Genomic DNA, 24221 nt, shown 5'->3' on the forward strand with positions numbered 1-24221 from the left:
AATGTTATTAAACTGAAATGGGTACAGAAAATATTACAATGATGTTGCCAGGACTGAAGGTTTTGATAAGGAGAGGCTGGTTGACTTGGACTATTTTCCCTGGAGCACCAAAGGCTGAGGGGTGACCTTATTGAGGTTTACAAAATCATGAGGGGCATGGATATGGTGAATAGCCAGATCTTTTTCCAAGCGTAGGGAAGACCAAAACTAGAAAAATAGGTTTAAGGGGAAAAATTTAAAACAGACCTGAAGGACAAACTTTTCACACAGATTGTAGTGCATGCATGGAATGAGCTGCCAAAGTGGTAGAGGTGGGTGCAATTACACATTTAAAAGACATTTGAACAAGTACATGAATAGGAAAGATTCAGAGGGATATGGACCAAATTCAGGCAAATGGGACTAGTTCAGATACCAGGCATGGACGCATTGGACCAAAGGGTCTGTCTCCATATTGTATGACTATATGACTACTCAATTAAGATGATTACAGATCCTGGATATTCCAACTTTATCTGAAATTGGAAATGTTACAAATCTGTATTTGGTGTGTACACATGGATAAGATGTATATCATTGGGTTGCTCAGTGTAATTTACAAATGTGGACATGCATGATGCAGATGGCTTCTGAATTTCTCCATTCAGAGGAAATTGTACACAGCTGACAGAGTTGATGTTAGAGCTATACACATACCAGTAAATTGCTACATTAGTGTCTTAATATTGTCAGATAACTGAAAGCGTTGGTAACAGAACAGCATGAACAACCTGCCAAGTTTGCAATGAAAAACAGCTGTCACTTTTCAGGCAGCATTGAAAAGCTGAACATAGTACACTGCTGCTAAATTTTTATCTACTGTTTTGAGACCAATATTGACAAAAATATTTAGTATTACTCTGAGACAATCAAAGTAGTGTGCCACTGATAAGTACACTTGAAAGTATCTGTTGTAAAATTTAATAGGACTCTGTTCCAGTGAGGATATTCTTTAAAAGCAAGTGCAGGCCCATCTGTTTTTCAAACCTCTCAGTTTAGCTTTCTTGTGCAAACCATAAGGTCTATTCTGGTGCTCCCTGGTCACTGCAGTTCGGGATTTAAAATAGAAAACAATGAACCTTTCCCGTCAAGTAAAGTAGTTGTTTTCTAAATAGTTATTTTTATACTCTCCATGTGCATTCACAGTACTACCATCATCACAGAATGCTGCTCCTCGGATGCTGCCTGGTCTGCTGTGTTTTTCCAGCACCACATTTTTCAACTCTGGTCTCCAGCATTGCAGTCCTCACTTTCTCCATCATCACAGAATGTCCACATTTAGACAAGTTCCCACTTCTCTAAGTATCACTAATGAATTATAATTACTTGGTTTCTTTTGTATTTATTCATGTTATGTCGGTGTCAGCATTTATTGCTAATCACTAATCATTCTTCAGAAAATTGAAATGAGCCACATTCTTTGACTGTAACAGTCCATATTATATTAGTACATGACAATACTGTTGTTGAGTAGGGAGATCCAGGATTTTATCCAATAACAAAACAAGGACAATATGCTTCCTACATGAGTTTGTGTGTGGTGCGACTTGTCTGGACTGGGTTTGGAGGAAAGGGAGTAGATGCGGAGGAGAAATCATGAATTATGGTATTTCCATGTAGCTGTTGTGTTTATTCATCTAGGCAGTAAAAGGCCGTAGGTTTGGAAAATATTCACACCACAGAAGCAAACAGGACACAACCATGCAAATGAACTGAATATTTTCATTTGCAGTTAAAGTGTGGTGCAAGTGAGTTTCATGGTGCTTTCCCTCATGACGTATGTTCTCATGTTATCTTCACATCTTTCATCTAATTAATTATGTAACCAAGATGTGCATATTTCATGGGTATATGATGGTGAAAGAGATGGCGCCAATGCTAAGGCATTCTGGCTTTCACGCTGGTGCCTTATTTAAAGGTTAGCTGCACACCACTTCAGATGCTGTAAGCCTGGAACAATCCCTCAAACTGCAGTCCTGACCTCTGAAATTTGAAAAAAAATCTCAAAAGAAAGACAAGCTAACTCCTCATTCCAGGAGAGATATGTGCAGGTGCTGATGGACAGGGTGGTGGAGATCACTTTGTTTCCTTGCTGACCACACCAACAGAACCAACCTGCACAGAAATTACATGGATTAGTGCTGTATCTGGTGCTAAATGTAATATAGTGCAGTGATGGATGAAAGTCCTGATCTTCCGCAATCCATAAGGGTAATTGCCATCATTTTCGCTGCTACATCACCATCAAAGGCCCAGCATTGACTCTAACTCTACCACCACATATGGATCTCACCAAGGATTATGAACTGCACTTTTCAGTATTGCATGTATGTCCACTCAAGGGCTCTCACCCACCTCATTCTCCCAAACTCTTTTCTGCCCTTTATCCTTCGTACACATTCATTATGGATATCCCACTACCTCTCCTGTCCATGATAACCTCTAGTTACTCTTGCATTCATGTCCATCATATTCAATCCCACCTTTCATCTCATGGTGGGAAAAACTGACTCACAAGCAAACTGAGAGGTCAAGATTGATGAGACAGGGTTAGAATAGCAAACATCAGGCTCCTTGCTCTCTTGAAAGAAAAGAAGTATTACGATTAACTGGAGAAGATCAGGATTGCTCATTCAGGGACAGTAAGACACCAATGGATCACCAACATAGTAAGCGTACAAGCCTTTATCCAGCTACTGTGACTAATTTTAGTTTTCTCTTGCATCCATTTTTGGTGGCACTCAGGTAACAGAGAATTCACCAGCAAAGTGTTTGCGTGCACCCTCCACTAACTCAGAGACTTTTAACTCAGTGGGTACTCTATTTAGGTCAGATATGGGGTACAAATAGTGGCCTCTGAAGCTCAATGATGTTTGTCTGCCTTACCCGTCATACATCGCATATTAAAACAAATACACTTCAGATGCCAGTCCGAAAGGTCTTACCATATTAGAAAATATTGATTGTAACCCCTCTGTCCTAGAAATGAGAGAGATAGGAAGCAAGTAACAACAGACCTGCTGCTACACTATCATTCCTTAGAAGAATTTTGACTGAGGAGTGACCTTATAGATGTGTATAAGATCATGGGAGGCATAGAAAGATGAATAGCAAATGTTTTTTCCCTCAAATGGGGGAGTTCAAACTAGAGGGAATACTTTTAAGGTGAGAGGGGAGAAATTTAAAAGATTTGATGGGCAATGTTTTCGCACAGAGGGAGGTTCATGTGTAGAATGCCTGAGGAAGTGATAGATGCTGATATAGTCACATCATTTAAAATTCATTTGGATGGGTACGTGAATAGGACAGGTTTAGACGTGGGCCAACCTCAGGCAAATGGGACTAGTTTAGTTTGGGAAGTTGGGTTGACATGGTCAAGTTGGACTAAAGGATCTGTTTCCACGCTGTATGACTCTATGACTCTATGAGATTGAATAAAGGAATTCAAAAAGGGAACTGAAAAAATATTTGAAGGGGGGGAAACATCAGGGCTATGAAGAAAGAACAAGGGAGTGGAACTCCTTTGGTAGCTCTTTCAAATAATAGCTTACATATAATGAAACAAATGGCCTCCTTTGATACTGTTTTAAGCTAAACAATCTAAAATTGAAGAGGGTGGACATAACTTATGGGTTGCAATAAGCAATGATGTGGAGGTAACAGCAAAAGTAAAAGACAATGAGAAGATAATCTCAAAGATATCAAAACATATTCTTCAAATCAAAATCAGCTAGTTTATATCAAATTTATCTGAACTTTTAGAAAGCCTCTGACAAGGTACCATGCAGGAAACTATTTCAGAAGGAGCAGAAAATTGCATTGCAAAGCTAGCTTAAAGAAAGCAAAGAGAACATAACTGGAGTAAGGTATACTACATTGTTTCTACACGAACAAAAGGTATTTATGTAAGAGATTATAAAACACTTTTAACGATCAGAAATTGCCTATTGCAAGGATGATTTGAGTTGTTTCATTTGAATGGAAGAAATTATAGGGTGATTTGATAGAAATGTTTATAATGACGGAGGAAATTACATAGGGTAGATAGGAACAGGTGTTGTCTGAGATTGATATAACTAGGTCTTCTCATTTTAGACATAAAATTAAAAGCAAGTAATTTATGACAAACAAAAGAATGTTTTTCTTCCAAATGATTGTAGTGTTGGTCATTGAAAAAGAGGTTGCAAACTTATAAAGAATAGACTAGATCAAGACCACTATAATTTCTAATATAGAAGGCCATCTAGCCAATCACGTGTGTGCCAGATTCCTTAAAGAGACACAAAATTAATCCCATTAATACACCTTTTTTTCACTTCATTGTCTTTTATCTTTTCAAGGATTGAATCAGCTTCTTTTCTAAAATCTAGTCTAGTTCATCAAATTTTCTCACAATGATCCTTCTGCTCAGCATTTTTTGTTTAAATGAAAATAACTACATGTTCTCAAGTTCCAACTTATAACTGAAACCTTTTGTTCCTGCCATATCCTTTCCATGACTTTGATATATCTCTTATAGCAAACATATTTAATGAAATATCCCCAGTTTCTTCAAGAGATCATTGTACCACTGAATAAAGCAGCTTGTTTCAGTTAAAAGGATCAGGATTGTTTTATTTCATTTAGGGAAAAAAACAAAAGCTCTGGAAAGCTTTTGTTTTACCATTCGCAAAATTCCTAGTAGAAATTAGATGTGTGAAAGTTATTGCTGAAGAAATTAGTTAGTTCAGAAGTGTTAGAAAATAGACTACTTCAATGTAAGGATTTTAGTTTGGAAGTTCAGACCAGAAGTGTTTGGTTATAATCCTGAAGAGATTACTTGAAGTTGCGAACATTTAAACTCAGTTATGTCACTGAACAAGGAAGAGGCTACCAAACTCGCAAGACAGGGAATTGACAAAAACAGTTGCTAAATCTATAGATGTGATAAAGAAGCAAACTCTCTCTGGTTTGTGAGTAAAGTGATGGTGTTGGAAGAGATGGGATTGTATTTTTTTAATTGTACTCTTACTCTATATTTTGGACAGTTTCAAATTCTGTTACAAAGGAAGAACAAAGAACAGTACAGCACTAGAACAGGCCCTTCATCCCACCAAGACTGCGCTAACACATGATGCCTTTCTAAACAAAAATCTTTTACTTCTACACTGTCCTCTATTCCCGATTTATTCACATATCTGTCAAGATTTCCCTTAAAGATTGCTATTGTATTCACCTCCACCAGCTCCTCTGGCAACATATTCCAAGAACGTAGCATTCTCTGTGTAAAAAGCTTGCCTCTCACATCTTCTTTAAACTTACACCCATTTATCTATGACACAAATAATTGACATTTCTACTCGATTCATTTGATGCCTCTCATAATTGTATAAACTTCTATCTGGTCTCCCCTCATTCTCCAATGTTCAAATGAAAGCAAACCAGGTTTGTCCAATTTCTCCTCATAGATAATACCATCCAAACCAGGCAGCATCCTAGTAAACCTTTTCAGTACCCTCTCCGAAGCCTCCACATCCTTCTGGTGGTGCGGTGACCTAACTACTCAATTTTCAAGATGTGGCCTAACTGAAGTTCTATACACCTGTAACATGACTTGCTAACTTTTATACTCTATGCCTCAACCGATAGAGTCAAGAATGTCATACACCTTCTAGGTCACCTTATCCAATTGTGTTGAGAATGTGTTGCTGGATAATAAGCACAGCAAGTCAGGCAGTATCTGAGGAGCAGGAAAATCTACGTTTTCGGCCAGAGCCCTTCCTGCTCCTCGGATGCTGCCTGACCTGCTGTGCTTTTCCAGCAACATACTCTCAACTCTGATCTCCAGCATCTGCAGACCTCACTGTCTCCAAGTTATCCACTTGTGTTACCACTTTAAGGGAACTGTGGACCTGTATGCCTGGATCACCCTGTATGTTGGTGCCACAAAGAGGTCTGCCATTTGCTGTATACTTCCCTCCTGCATTCAATCACCCAAAATGCATGACCTCGCATCTGTCCATAACTCTGCCCTAATCTCCAGACTATCTATAATCCTGTTGTATCCTCTGGCAATCCTCCTCAATCTCCATAGCTCCTCCAATTTTGCATCATGCACAAACTTACTAATCAGGCCACTAACATTCTCCTCCAGATCATTTATATATTTCAAACAGAGGGGTCCCAACACAGATCCGAATGGAACACCACTGGTCACATATCTCCAATCTGATAAACATCCTTCTACTGCTACTTTGTGTCTTCTAATGAGTAAGCCAGTTCTGTAACATCTTACCAGCTCACTGCATATCTGGTTAGATTTCATCTTTTGTTTCAGCTTGCCATGAGGGACCTTGTCAAAGGGCTTGCTAAAGTCCATACAGACAGCATCTACCAATCATCTTTGTCATTTTCTCAAAACATTCAATCAAGTTGGTGAGATGCAAACGTCTCCACACAAAGCCTATCATCAATAAGTCCATATTTTTCCAAATGTGAGTAAATCTTATCCTGAAGTGATTTCTCCACTAATTACCACTGATGTAAGGCTCACTAGCCTGTAATTTCCCAGATTATCCCTGTTGTTCTTCTCAAACAAAGAAACAGTGGCTATTCTCTAGTTTACCGGGACCTCTCTATGACTAAAGAGGATAAAAAGATTTTTTTACAAGGCCCCAGCAATTTCCTCACTTGCTTCCCTCATCATTCTGAGATAGATTCCATCAGGTCCTTGGCATTTCTGCCTTCATGCTTTTTAAAACGCCCAACACCTCCTAATTTTTTTTTTACTTTGACATGCCCCAGAGTATCAACATAACTCACCTGAGACTCATCTCCAACATGTCCTTCTCCTTCTTGGAAACCTACACACCATATTTGTTTAAGGGCTTCACATACTTCCTCAGGCTCCATTCGTAAATTTGCTCCTTTGTCCTTGAGTGGACCTTCCCTTTCCCTATCTTGCCCTATATATGTGAATTAAATGCCTTGGAATTTTCCTTAATTCAGTTTGCCAAAGACATTTCATGGCCCTGTTCGCTCTCCTAATTCCTTGCATGAGTTCTTTCTTCCTAACAGTGCATTCTTCACGAACACTGTCTGTCTTCAGATTCCTAAATGTTACCTATATCTCTTTTTTTCTTTTTGACTAAGCCCTCAATTTCGCATCATCTAATCACATAAATAGCTTGGTTGGTTCTATTTTATCATTTTCATTTGTATAGTGAAATATGATTTATCAGGGATGGCAAGTTGACTCAGTGGTTAATGCTGCTGCCTCACAGCATCAGGGTCCCAGGTTTGATTCCAGCCTCGGGTGACTGTCTGTGTGGAGTTTGCACATTCTCCGTGTGTCTGTATGGGTTTCCTCCGGGCGCTCCGGTTTCCTCCCACAGTCCAAAGATGTGCAGGTCAGGTGAATTGGCCATGCTAAATTGCCCATAGTGTTAGGTGCATTTGTCATACCGAAAAAGGGTCTGGGTGGGTTACTCTTCAGAGGGTTTTTAGATTAGATTAGATTAGATTAGATTACTTACAGTGTGGAAACAGGCCCTTCAGCCCAACAAGTCCACACCGCCCCGCCGAAGCGCAACCCACCCATACCCCTACATCTACCCCTTACCTAACACTATGGACAATTTAGCATGGCCAATTCACCTGATCTGTACATTTTTGGACTGTGGGAGGAAACCGGAGCACCCAGAGGAAACCCACGCAGACACGGGGAGAATGTGCAAACTCCACACAGTCAGTCGCCTGAGGCGGGAATTGAACCCAGGTCTCTGGCGCTGTGAGGCAGCAGTGCTAACCACTGTGCCACCGTGCCGCGGGCCGAAGGGCCTGTTTCCACACTGTAGGGAATCTAATATAAATTGTCATTGTATTCAGGATGTGTAGGTTAGGTGCATTAGTCAGGGGAAATGTAAGGTAATGGGTCTGGGTGAGATACTCTTCGGAGGTGCGGTGTGGACTTGTTGGGCCGAAGGGCCTGTTTCCACACTGTAGGAATTCTAATTCTAATTCTAAAAACAAACATTGCTGGAGAAACTCAGCAGATCTGGGTAAAATCTTTGAAAGTTGTAACACAAAGTAACACAAAGACACTTAGAAGTAAATACTGAGAGAATATTTCCTCTCTTAAAAGAGTCTAGGACCAGAGGGCATAGTCTCAGAACAAAGGGGCAGCAATTTAAGATTGAAGACAAATTTCTTATCTCAGAGGGTCATGGGTTTTTGGAACTCCTTACCACAGAAAGCTATGGAGAGAGAGAAAAAAAAAACTACAGACGCTGGAATCCAAAATAGACAGGTAGGAGGCTGGAAGAACACAACAAGCCAAGCAGTATCAAGAGGTGGAGAAGTTGATATTTCAGGAGTCGTATGGAGGCAGAGTCCTTGTGTATATTTAATGTTGAGATAGATTCTTGATCAGTACAGGAACCAAGAGTTATGGAAAAAGGACAGGAAAGTGGACATGAGGAGTGTTGAATGAGCCATGATCCTACTGATAGCTGGAGGCCAAATGGCCTACTCCTGTTCCTACTTATTATGATCTTATCTGTGGACAGCAATCGGAGTTAACGTGACAAGTTTGATAATCTTTCTTCAGTTCTGGGTTTCTCCAGCAATTTCTGTTTCTCTTTCAGATTTCCAGCATATACAGTTCTTTATTTTATTGTATGATCAAGCAAGCCAGATTTCAGAAACCAAAAAAGAGAAAATAACGGAAAATCTCAGCAAGTCTGACAGCTATCTGTAAAGAGAAAAGAGCTGACGTTTCGAGTCTAACTGACCCTTTGTCAAAGCTAAAAAAAAAGAAGAAATAGGGAGGTATTTATACTAGGCTGAGAGAAGGTGAGTCATGGTTCTAGAAGCAAAGGTAGCAATAAAGAGGTGATAATGACAGTGCATAGAGAGATTATTGCGAGATTAGGAGCTGTGAATGACCAAGGCTGAAGCCAGTGCTATGTGACAAAATATGCGGGGGATGGGGGGGGATGGGTGAAGCAGAGGCAAAATGGAAAACAGGGGAGAAGGGTAGCAAAGGGGGAAGAGGAGAGGAAAAAGATGATGAGAGAGTGGGGAGCGAGAGAAAGAGAGACAATCAAGAAATAAGAGGTACAGAACGGTGAAAAAAAAATTTTTTAAAAGATAAATAAAATAAAATTGCGGAACAGAATGAAAACAGAGGGGTCGCGATGGGATAATCATCTGAAGTTGATGAATTCAATGTGAAACCGTCAGGCTGTAACGTGCCCAATTGGAAGATGAGATGCTGTCCCTCCAGTTTGCGTTGAGCTTCACTGGAACATTGCAGCAGGCCAAGGACAGACATGTGGGCATGGCAGCAGGATTGTGTGTTGGAGTGGCAAGCCATGGGAACGTCCGGGACCTGATTGCGTACAGATCGAAGGTGCTCAGCAAAGTGATCATCCAGTCTCTCCGATATAGAGGAGACCACATTGGGAGCAGCAAATGCAATAGACCAAATTGAAAGAGGTACAACTGAAATGCTGCTTAGTCTGAAATGAGTGTTTGGGGCCTTGGATGGTGAGCATGGAAGAGGTAAAGGGGCAGGTGTTGCACCTTCTGCGATTACATGGGAAGGTGCCGTGTGTGATGGGAGAGGTGTTAGGTGTGATGGAGGAATGGACTAGGTTATTCCGGGGCGAATGATCTCTGTGGAATGCAGACAAGGGAGGGATGGGAAGATGTGTTTAGTGGTGATTTCAGTCTGGGACTTGCTTGGGCCAGTAATAGCTTGAGCAGGGATAAAACTACTCCCCTCAAATTTTGAGATTTGTAACATATGCAGTTTGTTCACGCTGTAAGTTGCTGCCACATGATGTAGATATAAGATTGACGTAACATTGCATCATACAGCAAGATGTTCACTCCCTTATGTGATTACTGCTGCCAAGCATGACAAGCTTTGTATCTGCACTAAACCACAAGGAAATGCAGCAACACTGTTAGCTTTTAAGCTCTGGTGAGGAGGGAAAGTATAAAAAAGCAAAGCAAGGCAAGGCAAAGTAGAGATGCTGTAAGTATGCAGGTGAGTGAGCACCAAGAGTGCAAGCCAGCAACCTTGAGATGCTCTCTAATCTAATTCATGAGGTGGTTACCTGTCTGTGCATAGGAAGTCTCCTCGTAGCATCATTCCGATGATAGTTGCTGGTGTGCCCAAAGTGCAGCATGGTAGAGAAGAAGTTACAGTAAGTGGATCAGAGATATATTATGATAGTACAGAGAAGCTGGCACATGGCAGATGTCAGAATCCATGGATGTGGGGTCACTGTGCAGATGGAGTGTACCCTGAGACATTGGTGCTGGGAATCCAGCGGAGCAAGTGAGGAGATGGAAGACGCCGGATACTTCCTCTGACTTTCATCTCACGAATTCTCAGTTTCTAATTTCTATCTGATGTGCAATAGAATGGGAATCTGCATATAAATGTAATGAGATTAGGTGATAATTAGCAATAATTCCTGTGAATAGGTCTCTTGCCTCTCATTAATGAAAATTTCATGACAAACTCTGAAACTCAGTTGAAAATGCGACTTATTGCCTCCAGCATTGAGAAAGGCCGCACCCAATACAGTGTTAAGGGCTTGGATGGAGAGAAATTTGTTCAGTGTATACATGAAAATGTTCTTATTCAATATGTGGATTTGCCTACTAGAGAAAGAGCAAAACTCGTCCCTCTCTTGGGAAATAAGGTAATGCAAGGAACTGAGGTGTCAATGGGGGAGCACTTTGGGGAAAATGATCATAATTCTGTTAGTTTTAAAATAGTTATGGCAAAGGATTTACCTGATAGAGAAGTTAAAGTTTTAAATTGGATAAAAAGCCAATTTTGACAGTATTAGGTAGGAACTTTCAAAGGTTTTTGGGAGAGGCTGTTCATAGATAAAGGGACATTTGGAAAGTTGGGGGGGGAGGTGCTTCAAAAGTGAAGTAATGAGAGTTCAGAGACAGTATCTTCCTGTTACTGTGTAGAGCAAGGCTGCTAGGTATAGCGCACGCTGGATGACTAGAAAAATTGAGGCTTTGGTCAAGAAAAAGAAGTAGACATATATCAGGTATAGACAGCTGGGACTGAGTGAATCCTTAGAGGAGTATAAGAGCTGTAGGAGTATACTTAAGAGACAAATCAGGAGGGAAACAAGGGGACATGAGATAACTTTAGCAAATACAGTTAAGGAGATTCCAAAGAGATTCTATAAATACATTAAGGGCAAAATAGTAACCAGGGAGAGAATAAATATTAACGAGGCGTTCTCGAAGTAGAAAATGGGTGAGACACTAAAGGAATATTCTGCATTAGTATTTACTCTGGAGAAGGACATGGAAGCTAGGGAACTTGGGGAAATAAATAGTGATGTCTTGAAAAGTGTCCATATTACAGAAGAGGAGGTGCTGGAGGTCTTAGAATGCATAAAGGTACACAAATCCCCGAAGCCTAATCGGTATATCCCAGAACTTTGTGGGAAGCCAGGGAAGAGATTATTAGGCCACTTTGAGATATTTGTATCATTGACCACCATGAGTAAGGTGGTCACTAAGGAGATCCTATTATTTAGCAAAGGTGATAAGGAAAAGCCAAGGAATCATAAATCAGTGAGCCTTACGTCAGTAAGTTGTTGGAGGGAATTCTGAGGGACAGGATTCACATGTATTTGGAAAGGCAAGGACTGATCAGAGATAGTCATCATAGCTTTGTGCATGGGAAATTGTGTTTCACTCACTTGATTGATTTTTTTTTTGAAGGCAGAGCGGTAGACGTTGTCTATTTGGATTTCAGTTTGACGATGAACCACATGGTAGACTGGTTAGCAAGGTTAGATCACATGAAATCCATGGGGAGCTAGCCAACTGAATACAAAATAGGTAGGAACTTTCAAAGGTTTTTGGGAGAGGCTGTTCATAGATAAAGGGACATTTGGAAAGTTGGGGGGGGAGGTGCTTCAAAAGTGAAGTAATGAGAGTTCAGAGACAGTATCTTCCTGTTACTGTGTAGAGCAAGGCTGCTAGGTATAGCGCACGCTGGATGACTAGAAAAATTGAGGCTTTGGTCAAGAAAAAGAAGTAGACATATATCAGGTATAGACAGCTGGGACTGAGTGAATCCTTAGAGGAGTATAAGAGCTGTAGGAGTGGACCCCGACCGAGTGTTGCAGACTGGCACATTCCAAGGTCCAAGACTACGTGTTGAGGGACGCGCTGAAGCTTGGGGCAGCTGCCGCCAAGGCGCGGTGGGGAAAGACCACCGTGTAAGATCGGCCTGCCGAAAGAAGAACAGGGGGCCCATACAGACGTTTTTTGGGCTCTGCTGATGCCTCAGCCAAATATATGTATATATACAAGATTGAAAAAATGCACAGGATTGTAAAGGACAAGAATAAAGTCGAATCTGTGTTTGTAAATATGGACATATGTATGGCATGATCCAATGTACAGAACATCAAATCATTTATGAATAAAGTATATTTTTGAAATAAAAAAAAAGTTTAAGAGGGCGGTCCGAAACCTGTTGATCTTCCAGCTGAAGGAGTTGACCCCGACCGAGTGTTGCAGACTGGCACATTCCAAGGTCCAAGACTACGTGTTGAGGGACGCGCTGAAGCTTGGGGCAGCTGCCGCCAAGGCGCGGTGGGGAAAGACCACCGTGTAAGATCGGCCTGCCTAAAGAAGAACAGGGGGCCCATGCGGAAGTTTTTTTGGGCTCTGCTGATGCCTCAGCCAAATATATGTATATGTACAAGATTGAAAAATGCACAGGATTGTAAAGGACAAGGATAAAGTCGAATCTGTGTTTGTAAATATGGACATATGTATGGCATGATCCAATGTACAGAACATCAAATCATTTTATGAATAAAGTATATTTTTGAAATAAAAAAAAAGTTTAAGATCATAACATCGTAAGACATTGGAGCAGAAATTATGCCATTCAGCCCATTGAGTCTGGTCAGCCATTCAATTAAGGCTGAAAAGCTTTTCAACCACTTTCTCCCCATAATCCTTGATCCTTTAGTTGTGAATGGTTCGTATTTCCTTTTAAGAGCCTTACCCTTAAACATTAGGTTTATTTAAGATAGCTGGTCGGCATGGACAAGTTGGAAGAAAGAGTCTGTTTCTGTGCTGTAATCTCTATGAATCTATGATTCTCCTTAGTCTCCCCTTGCCTGAGGCATGGTAGCCTTCAGGTTAACCACCATCCGTCGTCTCCCTCTAATGAGACCGCAGCCGTGAGGTCTCTTTAAGGTGACTTTACCTAGCCCTCAGTTCAAAGATTTTCCTCTTCAATTCTACCTTATTTCTTCCAGGTAGAATGCTTGTCTTTTTTTGTTCCTTAGATTTGCCAAATCTTCCATTAAGATGTTCCTTATCTCCGAACTAGCCGCTCTTCTGTTGCTCGTAATCGCCACCCTGCTGTTTTTACTCCTGACTTTGTGGGAAGCATTTGTTCTAAAACCATCCCATAACTTCTTCAGCTCGTCTCTTCCTCCTCCAATCTCCCAACCTCATCCTGAGGTCGTCTGTGACTACTTTGAAGTACCCATTTCTCACTCTCTCTCCAACCCTTTTGAAAACTCATAGCTAAAGACATTTTACTCCACACTCTTCAAGCAGTTTTCAGTTTATCAAACTCAAAATGTATTTCATAAGTCTACATGTCCTTCAAATTGTCTATCTTTCTAAATTGATTTTTATCTCGTACTACAGTGTCTGGCTGACAAACTATAGGATTCTCTGCTGACTGGCCTACTGTCAAATTTCACTTGTATATTTAATCACTATAAGTCAACAGCAATGTAATTTATTTTGTAAATGATAAGGGAATCCTATGTGTATGGATAAATTATGTCACCAAAATTCATGGTGGGAGCCAAAAACAAATTAAATTTTGAAGCCAAGGTGAGTGTTTAAGGGTAAGGCTCTTAAAGAAAAAATGAACCATTCACAACCGAAAGGTCAAGAGTTTCGGGGAGAAAGCGGTTGAGAAACTTTTCAGGCTTAATTGAATGGCTGAGAAGACTCGATGGGCTGAATGGCCTAATTTCTGCTCCCATGTCTTATGATGTTATGATCTTAAATAATCGCCAGAAGCGTCTGCTGCGACAAAGACCGCGATCAAACGCTAGGTTAAGTATTGAAGTCGTCAGGTCGCGCGCCACTTCCTCGTGCTAGTGTCTTAACCGTTAGCTGAGTGCTGGCTCGCGCGCCCACTGCCGCCGCTGTGTCACGTGGCCAGACCGGTGGGCCAATTGGTGTGGGCCGTGTGATTCAAATCGCCTCGTGGCCCGTAAGGTGGGAGGCGGGGCGGTTGGGGGAGAGTGGCTATTGATTCGGCACGGTGTTAGGGGGTAACTTTTCACCGGCTGAACTAGTACAGAAGGAAAGACAGTCATGGCGAATAAACAAATCTATTACTCAGACAAATATTATGATGACCAGTACGAATACAGGTAGGAGTTACGTCATCCGGAGTACTTTATGAAGTATTCTATCTTGGACTTTAATTATGGCCGAACAAGCACACCGCGACATTTGTAGTTTTGGATGTTTATCCTCTCTAAATGTTGACAGTTGGCAATCGCGATCGTACGCCGTGAACTCAACTTCACCGCATCCGAGCAAATGTTTTTGTAGGGTCAGCATGTTAAGTGTGTGAAAAGTACTTGATATAAACGTTTTGATAAGTAATAACTGACTAGGAAGGTTTGGGTACTGCTCCGGCCTCCTTGGTGTTTTATTAGAGGGGTTATAGAGCTGATGATGTGACCGTTGTAGAGGACACCAACAGCTCATAATATTCCTGCCCCACCCCCTCCTGCGCTCTCCCAAATTTCCCCGGCTCTCTCCGATGTGCCGCTTTTACATCCTGCCGTGCCATCTCGTTAATGGTCTCGCTGCACTTGTAACGTGGGCCGGTGGTCCGGCAAGGTCTCTCGTAAAAGTTCCGATTGACAAATAAGCAGTTTCAACGCAGACCGTGTGCGGCAAAAATAGATAGGACAGCAAAGCCTGATTTCAGAAGGGCGACAAATGGCTTGTTCAGACTATCAGCTTTTTACTGCAAAGCATCACTTGTGCTAATGATTTCAGTTATGAGACCTTACATGTCTGGAGATACAGATTTTTTTCCTCCAATGTGTCAATTGAGCAAGCGGTGGCATGGTAGTAATCTCATTGCACTAGCAATCTAGAAATCCTGGCTAACGTTCTGAATCTCTCCATGGCAGATAGCTGGGTTTTGGATTTGGCTTGGTTAAGCCTTGTATAGGATTTGTGGATTTATCGACAATAGGTGCAGGAGTAGGCCATTCTGCCCTTCAAGGCTGCACCACCATTCAATATGATCATGGCTGATCATCCTTAATCAATATCCTGTTCCTGCCTTATCTCCATAACCCTTGATTCCACTATCCTTGAGAGCTCTATCCAACTCCTTTCTTAAATGAATCCAGAGACTGGGCCTCCACTGCCCTCTGGGGCAGAGCATTCCACACAGCCACCACACTCTGGGTGAAGAAGTTTCTCATCTCTGTCCTAAATGGTCTACCCTGTATTTTTAGGTGGTGTCCTCTAGTTCGGCACTCACCCATCAGCGAAACATGTTTCCTGCCTCCTGAGTGTCCGATCCTTTAATAATCTTATATGTCTCGACCATATCCCCTCTCAGTCTTCTAAACTCAATGGTATACAAGCCCAGTCACTCCAGTCTTTCAGCGTAAGGTAGTCCCGCCATTCCAGGAATTGACCTTGTCAACCTATGCTGCACTCCCTCAATAGCCAGAATGTCTTTCCTCAAATTTGGAGACCAGAACTGCACACAGTACTCCAGGTATGGTCTCACCAGGGCCCTATACAGCTGCAGAAGAACCTCTTTGCTTCTATACTCAATCCCTCTTGTTATGAAGGCCAGCATGCTATTAGCCTTCTTCACTACCTGCTGTACCTGCATGCTTACCTTCATTGACTGATGTACAAGAACACCCACATCTTTGTACTGCCCCTTTACCTAAATTGATTCCATTTAAGTAGTAATCTGCCTTCCTGTTCTTGCCACCAAAGTGAATAACCATACATTTATCCACATTAAACTGCATCTGCCATGCATCTGACCACTCACCTAACCTGTCCAGGTCACCCTGTAATCTCCTAACATCCTCCTCACATTTCACCCTGCCACCCAGCTTAGTATCATCAGCAAATTTGCTAATGTTATTACTAATGCCATCTTCTACATCATTAACATATATTGTAAAAAGCTGCGGTCCCAGCACTGATCCCAGCGGTACCCCACTGGTCACTGCCTGCCATTCTGAAATGGAGCCATTTATCACTACTTTGTTTCCTATCAGCCAACCAACTTTCAGTCCAAGTTAGTACTTTGCGCCAACACCATGCGCCCTAATTTTGCTCACTAACCTCATATGTGGGACTTTATCAAGTGCTTTCTGAAAGTCCAGGTACACTACATCTACTGGATCTCCCTCGGCCATCTTCAGAGTTACATCCTCAAAAAATTCCAGAAGATTAGTCAAGCATGATTTCCCCTTCATAAATCCATGCTGACTCTCACCTATCCAGTTATTACTATCCAGATGTGTTGTAATTTCATCCTTTTATAATAGACTCCAGCATCTTTCCCACCATGAGGTCAGATTAACTGGTCTATAATTTTCTGTCTTCTCTCTCACTCCTTTCTTAAAAAGTGGTACCACATTAGCCACCCTCCAATCCACAGGAACTGATCCTGAATCTGTCGAACTCTGGAAAATATACCTGATTAGAAGCTTTGGAAAGGGTTCAGAGGAGATCTTACTAGGATGTTGCCTGGTATGGAGGGAAGGCCATATGTGGAAAGGCTGAGGGACTTGAGGCTGTCTTCATTAGAGAAGGAGATTGAGGTACCATAAATCAGACATGAGGTAATCAGAGGGTTAGATAGGGTGGACGGTGAAGGCCTTTTTCCTAGGATGGTGATGGCTAGCATGAGGGCATAGCTGTAAATTTGAGGGGTGATAGATCTAGGACAGATGTCAGAGGTAGTTTCTGTACTCTGTATAGGGATATGGAATACTGCCTGCAACAGGAGTAGACTCACCAACTTTAAGGGCATTAAATGGTCATTGGATAGGCATATGGGTGAGAATGGAATAGCATAGGTTAGATGGGCTTCAGATTGGTTTCACATGGTGGCGCAACATCAAGGGCTGAAGGGCCTGTACTGCACTGTAATTTTCAATGTTATGAATCCCCAACAAATACAAATCGTTCTTTCTCTAACCTGTCTCCTCTTCCTGTTAATACCTTGCAGATTCAATCAATCATTCCTTTTTTTAACCCTCTAAATTCTACAGAAAGCAGGCCTGATTTGTTTGGTTAGTTCTCAGCCTCTAAAGTTTGTATCATCCTTGTGGAGCTATGTTCTACTTTGAGAGTTTTCTAAGGTGTGCTGATGTAATGCAAAATGAACTTTGAATTGTCATTTTTAAAAACAAATTATTGATTTTTGTCAAATTGAAGACCTTTTTCGTTTCATTAATTGCTAGTAATTGACCATGATACTGATTTTTGTGAAGTTGAGGAAGACTGTTCAGTCCAGTAGAGTGAACGTGGAATTTTTTTTTGCTAAACTGGAGGATGGGAGTAGTCAGTGGAGACGACTGGATTCAAGGAGTTCGGTTGGAGCGAAGGCATTACGCTAGACAACCTCTAACTGAAATGTATCTTGTTGTTAAAACAAGTTTTCACTTGGAACATAGCACCATGAGTGTCAGCCTTCGTCTTATTGTATTTGGGCTTGATGGAGATTTGAAAACACTGAAGAGCTCTGGGTCTGTAGCTTTTTTTTCTTGTAAATATCTTTTATATAAAGATTGGTGCTCAGTTGTGCATATAGACAAATAAGTTGGTTCTGATATAACTTAGTTCTGTTCTCATGAAAGTTGTGCAAAAGCAGCACCATTTAAACTTGTGGGGCCAGAATTGTTATAGCCAATACAGGTAAGGAAAGTTTGCATTCTACAATTGACAGTCTAAATTCTTTAATTGTGTGTTTTAAAGCCAATTTGGGTTGAAATGTGTTATAGTAGAACAGACTATTACATCCAGCATCTTGTTACTGTCAATATTTCAGTGCAACAACAGCTGACAGTGACCATTATAACTTTTTTTTTTCCCCCAGTAGGATTTCACTGTGTAGACAAGTTTGCTTGCTGCCTTTGTTTTTTGGGGGTAGGGAAAACTTTCTATTCACAAGATTGCTATAACCGACTGCAACCTTCTAATTGAATAGTGTGGTGAATTCCTAAGTTCCATCTTTAGCAGAAAATCTGGATAACCCTCAACCATTTTAAAGACTGGGCAGACAAGATAGGGCTACTTGCTCCATGAGTCAATGATGAACAACTCAACTTGGGGCTGCAGTTATCCAAGTTATAGAGTATCCTATTCGTACTGAATTTTGGCACTGAGATCGATTCCTGTATGGCATCACAACCATTTACTGCCTTGGCTAAAGCTGCTGTGTGGATCATTGGCTTTGAAATATAACTAAAAGAATCTATTAAATGTGGGCCATCACCACAAGTTGTAACCTCCCTTGCCCTTTTTTAGCTTGGAGTGAAGGATAAGAAATCACCTCACTGTTTGAGAAATGTAGCAATGCAAGCCAGAAGTAGCACCAGGTATGTCAGAAAAAGGGGATACTAAACGAGTGAAGCCAAAACAAAATCATGTTGCATGCAGTTGGCAGAAACCTTCTTCAATATAGTTGGTCAATAGTCGTGCCATATACAGATGAGAATGTTGGTGGATATTTTTACACTTCCACTTGGGATGGTCCATGGTAGAGACTAACATGTGAGTACAGAAGACAAAGCTGTATTTACAATATCTTTAGCCAGCAGTACCAAGTAGAGATATCTGTAGCATCATACTTGCAGCACACAATTTAATTTGATTCACCATTTTAAGAAATGGCTGACCACAATAGATACTGAAACTGGAGCTCTAACAAATTCAAGTTGTAATGCTGAAGACTTAATCTTCTGATCAAGCTGTCCCACTATAACTGTAAAACTGGCATCTAACAAACATGATGACATCAAAAAGCCCTGCTCAAGTCAAGAGAAAATACTCTGGTTTGGTTTCATATGTAATGAAAGAAAAGATCCTTACTGATCCAGACAAAATTGGATGCTGTAGTTTCTGGTTATAAAAGTGGTTGATCAACCTGTTGGCTATGCAGTCTTGGAACAAAACTTATGGCCTGAATTTCTGACTTGGGCAGAGGCTTTACCACTGCACCATGGCCTTCACTCTACTGGCATACGTGCACCAAATGTGTGGCACCAGTTCAGGGTAGTGTGGAATGGTGTAGTTAAGCCAGCTGCATGACAACGTTCTGGCAGACAGGTTTGAAAATTTTACTTTCCGAGCTGATGAGCTCAAGGCTATTAAACCACTCTAAAATGGGAGATTTTGCTTTTTTTACATTTTAAAGCATGGACATTGCATGTAGAATAAAACTTTTGTAAGTGCTAACTTTGTGGGTGAATTTCAGTGACTACCTATTAAATTTGAGTCCATCTTGGACCAACACTAATATCAAAATGATCTTCCTATTTTTAAATTTTTAAGAAATGTGTTTTATAGTAGAACAGACTATTTTTAAATAGGAAGTAAATTAGAAGTAGAATTTGGGAAAATTAGCACAGAACAAAACCGGTTAAATGCAAAAAGTAGATTTCAAAGACTTTAAGAATTGCTTCTGATTTGAGTGAAATGTTTTCATCTTTTTGATGTGACTATGGCTATCCTGCAATTAACATGTCTAATTGCCCAGAGAATAGTTAAGAATCAACCACACTGCTGAGCATCTGGAGTCAAATGTAGGCCAGACCAGGTAAGGAAGGCAGTTTTTTTTTTCCTTTTTGAAGGATGTTAAGTTAATATGTTTCCTAGGCTTTATTACTAGTTTTTCAATGTCCGTTATTTCAGTTCAAGGAAGTTTCTGTGGTGCTGATAGTTCTGAATTATACCTGAATTATGACAAGCTTGTTTTGGCCACATTCAAATTGTGCTATCAAGCACTGTTGATGTAATATTTTACAAAATTTCACTTCCATTTGCTATTGGTTATGCTGCATTTTTCTGCTGAATGAATTTAGTCCTAATTGTCAGGACTAATTACTTGGACCTGCTTTATCTACTGAACTGAGATTGAATAGCTGATAATATAAACATAACTAATATTTTGTTTGTAATCTATTCTTTAACAGGCATGTCATGTTGCCCAAAGAACTTGCAAAGCAAGTACCAAAAACTCATCTTATGTCTGAAGACGAATGGCGAAAGCTAGGTGTCCAGCAGTCTCTGGGCTGGGTTCACTACATGATGCATGAGCCAGGTATTACAATTAAAGGATTAATCCCTTTTTTTGTTTTTGCATTGAATTTAGTCTTTTCCTAACCCAATGTATTTTCATAATTCTTTTATTTACTTGTAGTATGTTGGACTTGTATTCTTAGAAGCTCTGTTGAGGCTTAAACGTTCCTGCCACTGTCATTGTTTAATAGACCTGTATAAGGACAGTTAGGTTGCTGCTGCTGATTGTAATATGTCTGACTTGATTCTGCTGCTAATAAGATGTAAGCTTGCAATATGGTTATCAACCCAATACCATGGTCCCACAGCCGAGTAAATTCAATCCTGGTTTCTATAAGTGCACTGATCAAGTTGCTTAGAGTCTAAATAATTAGTAACAACCCAAGCTAATATGCATTCACATTCATCCATTTTCTAGAACTAGATTTCACATGATATTTATGGCACTATGTTGAAGAGAAGAATATCCTTATATTGATCAATTTAATTGCAACTCATTGTTTTTAATTCGTAACAAAAAGTTTTTTCTTTACTTTAAAATCAAAGTTGTGCATTTCCATACAAAATCAAAGCTTATTTTTGTATCTGTATAAATCCAATACAAAGATAGAATGTATAAAGATGAGTTCTGAAGAAGGGTCACTGGACTGCATGGATGCTGCCATTCTGGCTGAGCTTTCCAGCAATTTCTGATTTTGTTAAAGATGGAGGAGTTTGATTGATTTATTTTTGGTTTATCATTGATAATAAAGGTATTAATACAAATCATTACTTTCTACAGTGCTGATAAATCCTCACTAATGCTTCCACATCCCTCCTATAATGAGGTAACCAGAACTGACAAATATTCCAACTATGGCTTAACCAGGGCTCTGTAGAGCTGCAGCATAATCTCGTGGTTCTTAAACTCAATCCCCCTGCTAACGAAAGCCAACACACCATATGTCTTAACCCTATCAACTTGGGTGGTAACTCTGGACATGGACCCCAAGATCCCTCTGTTCCTTCACTGTCAAGAATCCTACCATTAACTCTATTATGCATTCAACCTTCCAAAGTGAATCAGTTCACACTATTCCAGGTTGAACTCCACCTGCCATCTATCAGCCCAGATCTACATCTTGTCAATGTCCCGTTGCAACCGACAACAGCCATCCATACTATTCTCCAATCTTTGGCAAACTTAGTAATCCACCTTCCCACTTCCTCATCCGTGTCATTTATAAATATTAGAGCAGAGGTCCCATATGACCAAACTCCAGGCTGAATATATTCCATCTACTATCACCTTCTTCTGTCTATGGGCCAACCAATTCTGTATCCAGACAGCCAATTTCCCTGTATCCCATGCTTCCTTACTTTCTAAATGAGCCTACCATGGGGAACCTTATCAAATCCCTTGCTTAAATCCATACACAGCACATCCACTGCGCTACCTTCAATGTGTTTTGACACATCCTCAAAGAATTCAATGAGGCTTGTGCAGCATGACCTGCTCCTCAAGCCATGCTGACTGTCTCTAATCAAACTGGTTTTTCAAGTAATCACAAATCCTGTCTTGAAAGCTCTCCAATACTTTGCCCACCACAGACCTAAGACTGGTCTGTAATTCCCATGATTATCCCTACTCCTTTCTTGAACAAGGGGATAACATATGCCACCCTCCAATCATCTAGCACTACTCCAGTGGACAGTGAGGACACAAAGATCATTGCCAAAGGTACAGCAGTCCCCCTGTAGAAAGCTTGGGTATATCCCATCTAGTCCAGGGGACTTACCTATCCTGTTTTTCAAACTTTTCAGCACATCGTTAACATCTGCCTGTTTGACACTGTCCTCAGATGACAAGGTCCCTTTCATAGTGAATACTGAAGCAAAGTATTCATTCAAGGACTTCCTCTACCACCTGACTCCAGGTACAAGTTCTCTCCACTATCCCTGCTTAGCCCACCTTCATGTAGGCTAATCAGGCCATCCTCTTGTTCCTCGCATTTTGAATGCTTTGGTTTTCCTTAGTCCTGCCCAATAAAGCTTTTTCATGATCCCTTTTAGCTCTAAGTCCATTCTTCAGTTCCTTCCTGGCCTCCTTGTAACCCTTGAGACCTGTCTGATCCTTGCCTCAATCTTAAGCTTCCTTCTTCCTCTTGACTAGCCAATCCCTTGTCACCCAATATTCCTTCACCATACCATCTTTCTGTCTCAGCGAGTTTTGAGAAGAGTTGTAGCTCAGGTTGAGGTTCTGGATGTAGGTTTGCTTGCTGAGCTATAACGTTTATTTTTCAGATGTTTTGTCACCATACTAGGTAACATCTTCAGTGAGACTCCAGAAGAAGCACTGATTCCTGCTTTCAATTTATGGTTTGTCCCACTGAGACAAACCTAATTCGGCACTCAGCAAGTGCTCCCAAACAACCCCCACAGTTCTGGTGTGCATTTCCCTGAGCATCCCTTCCCAGTTTGTGCCCTGTACATGCCTAATAGCATTGTATTTCACCTATCCCCCAAATAACACTTCCTACACTGTCTGCTCCCGTCCTTCTCCTCGCGTATAGTAAAGGTCAGGGAGTTGTGATCACTACTCCAAAATGCTCTCCTGAGATCTGACACCTGCCCTTATTTGTGGCCAAGCACCAAATGCAATATGGCCTCCCTTCTAATCAGCTAATCTAGATTGAGTCAGGAATCCTTTCTGGGGTCATGTCAAAAACTGCTGCATCCAAACTATTTAAACTGAGGAGGTTCCAATCAATACTAGGTAAATTTGAAATCAGCCATGACGACAATCCAGTTACTTCTGCACCTTTCCAAACTCTTCCTCCCAATTTGCTGCTCTTGCTATTGGGGGGCCTTAAACTCAGATGGCTTCATCCAGAGTTGTTCCCTGTAAGTAGTAAAGATTATGCATTATTGTTTAGTAAATTAGAAAAAAACGTAATCCTGAGCAGAAGGTGCTGTTTTAACTACTAAATTAGATTATGTGAAGCATTTCACACCTGCACTTGATCTTGAAAGCTGCAAAATTGGCTGGTGAATCGTGTTGTTTCATCTGTGTACAGTACTTACATTACTTGCTATGACCAGCAGAGGTCCCATGTGCTTGTAGTTTAAACATTTTTTTAAAGGAAAGGAAAATTTGAGTTTGAGTGAACTTAAACTGCATTTTAGTCTGCTGTATGGGGTAAGGGGCTACTTTCTTTTACCATGTAAGCACTTTCAAATTTGATAAAGCATTCTACTAAAATTGGTTTTATTTTAAAAAATGATTTGAGTTGCACCAGGATGTATTGGTCATAGCTATCAAGTCACAGCATCTATGTGAATGGTTAATCTGGGTTGATCAGTCATTGAAATTTCAAATTCTTTTGTCCTTACATTTTTAGTTTGTTAATACATTAGCTCAAACTTTAAGCATACAGCATGTTTTTAATGAGCATTGCAGAGATGTGATAAATTACCACTGACTTCAGTTTTTCTTTATTTCTAGAACCACATATTCTGTTATTTCGAAGACCACTTTCTAAAGACCAGGAAAAATAAGCCTTTCTGGAAATTTCTGGACTTTCTTGTAAATATTGTAGTATTCAGTGAATACATTCAATTGTACAAATTCATTCAAACCTGTATGTGAGCTGTATTCTAAACAGCAATAGAGCTCATTGTGGTACAGTGGGTTTAGACTGCTAAGACATGTAAAGAAATACTAGCAGTTGAAATGATGTTCATGCTTAAGAAATTTACAGTACTGTTTACTTTTTTCTTGTTTTGGATACTGTTGTGAATAAATTTATAACTGCACCTCT

The 24221-nt window shown here is 40.6% G+C and overlaps 1 protein-coding gene across 1 annotated transcript; it reads left to right on the plus strand.

Annotated features, from left to right (window-relative positions):
* Positions 1 to 14337: 14337 nt before the first annotated feature.
* LOC140487010 (cyclin-dependent kinases regulatory subunit 2) lies at positions 14338 to 24221 on the plus strand. The gene is made up of 3 exons (XM_072586369.1): positions 14338 to 14489; positions 20316 to 20443; positions 23906 to 24221. The coding sequence occupies exons 1-3, from the start codon at positions 14431 to 14433 to the stop codon at positions 23956 to 23958; spliced, it is 240 nt and encodes a 79-aa protein (XP_072442470.1). The 5' UTR covers positions 14338 to 14430; the 3' UTR covers positions 23959 to 24221.

The sequence above is a fragment of the Chiloscyllium punctatum genome, chromosome 2 (assembly GCF_047496795.1).
Source record: "Chiloscyllium punctatum isolate Juve2018m chromosome 2, sChiPun1.3, whole genome shotgun sequence".
Classification (NCBI taxonomy): Eukaryota; Metazoa; Chordata; class Chondrichthyes; order Orectolobiformes; family Hemiscylliidae; genus Chiloscyllium; species Chiloscyllium punctatum.

Bases quoted from the DNA above. Each gene is read 5' to 3' on its own strand.
- LOC140487010 (XM_072586369.1), top strand. From the start codon at position 14,431: ATGGCGAATAAACAAATCTATTACTCAGACAAATATTATGATGACCAG. The intron at 14,490-20,315 runs GTAGGAGTTACG...ATTCTTTAACAG, and splicing joins GATGACCAGTACGAATACAG to GCATGTCATGTTGCCCAAAG. The intron at 20,444-23,905 runs GTATTACAATTA...CTTTATTTCTAG, and splicing joins CTACATGATGCATGAGCCAG to AACCACATATTCTGTTATTT.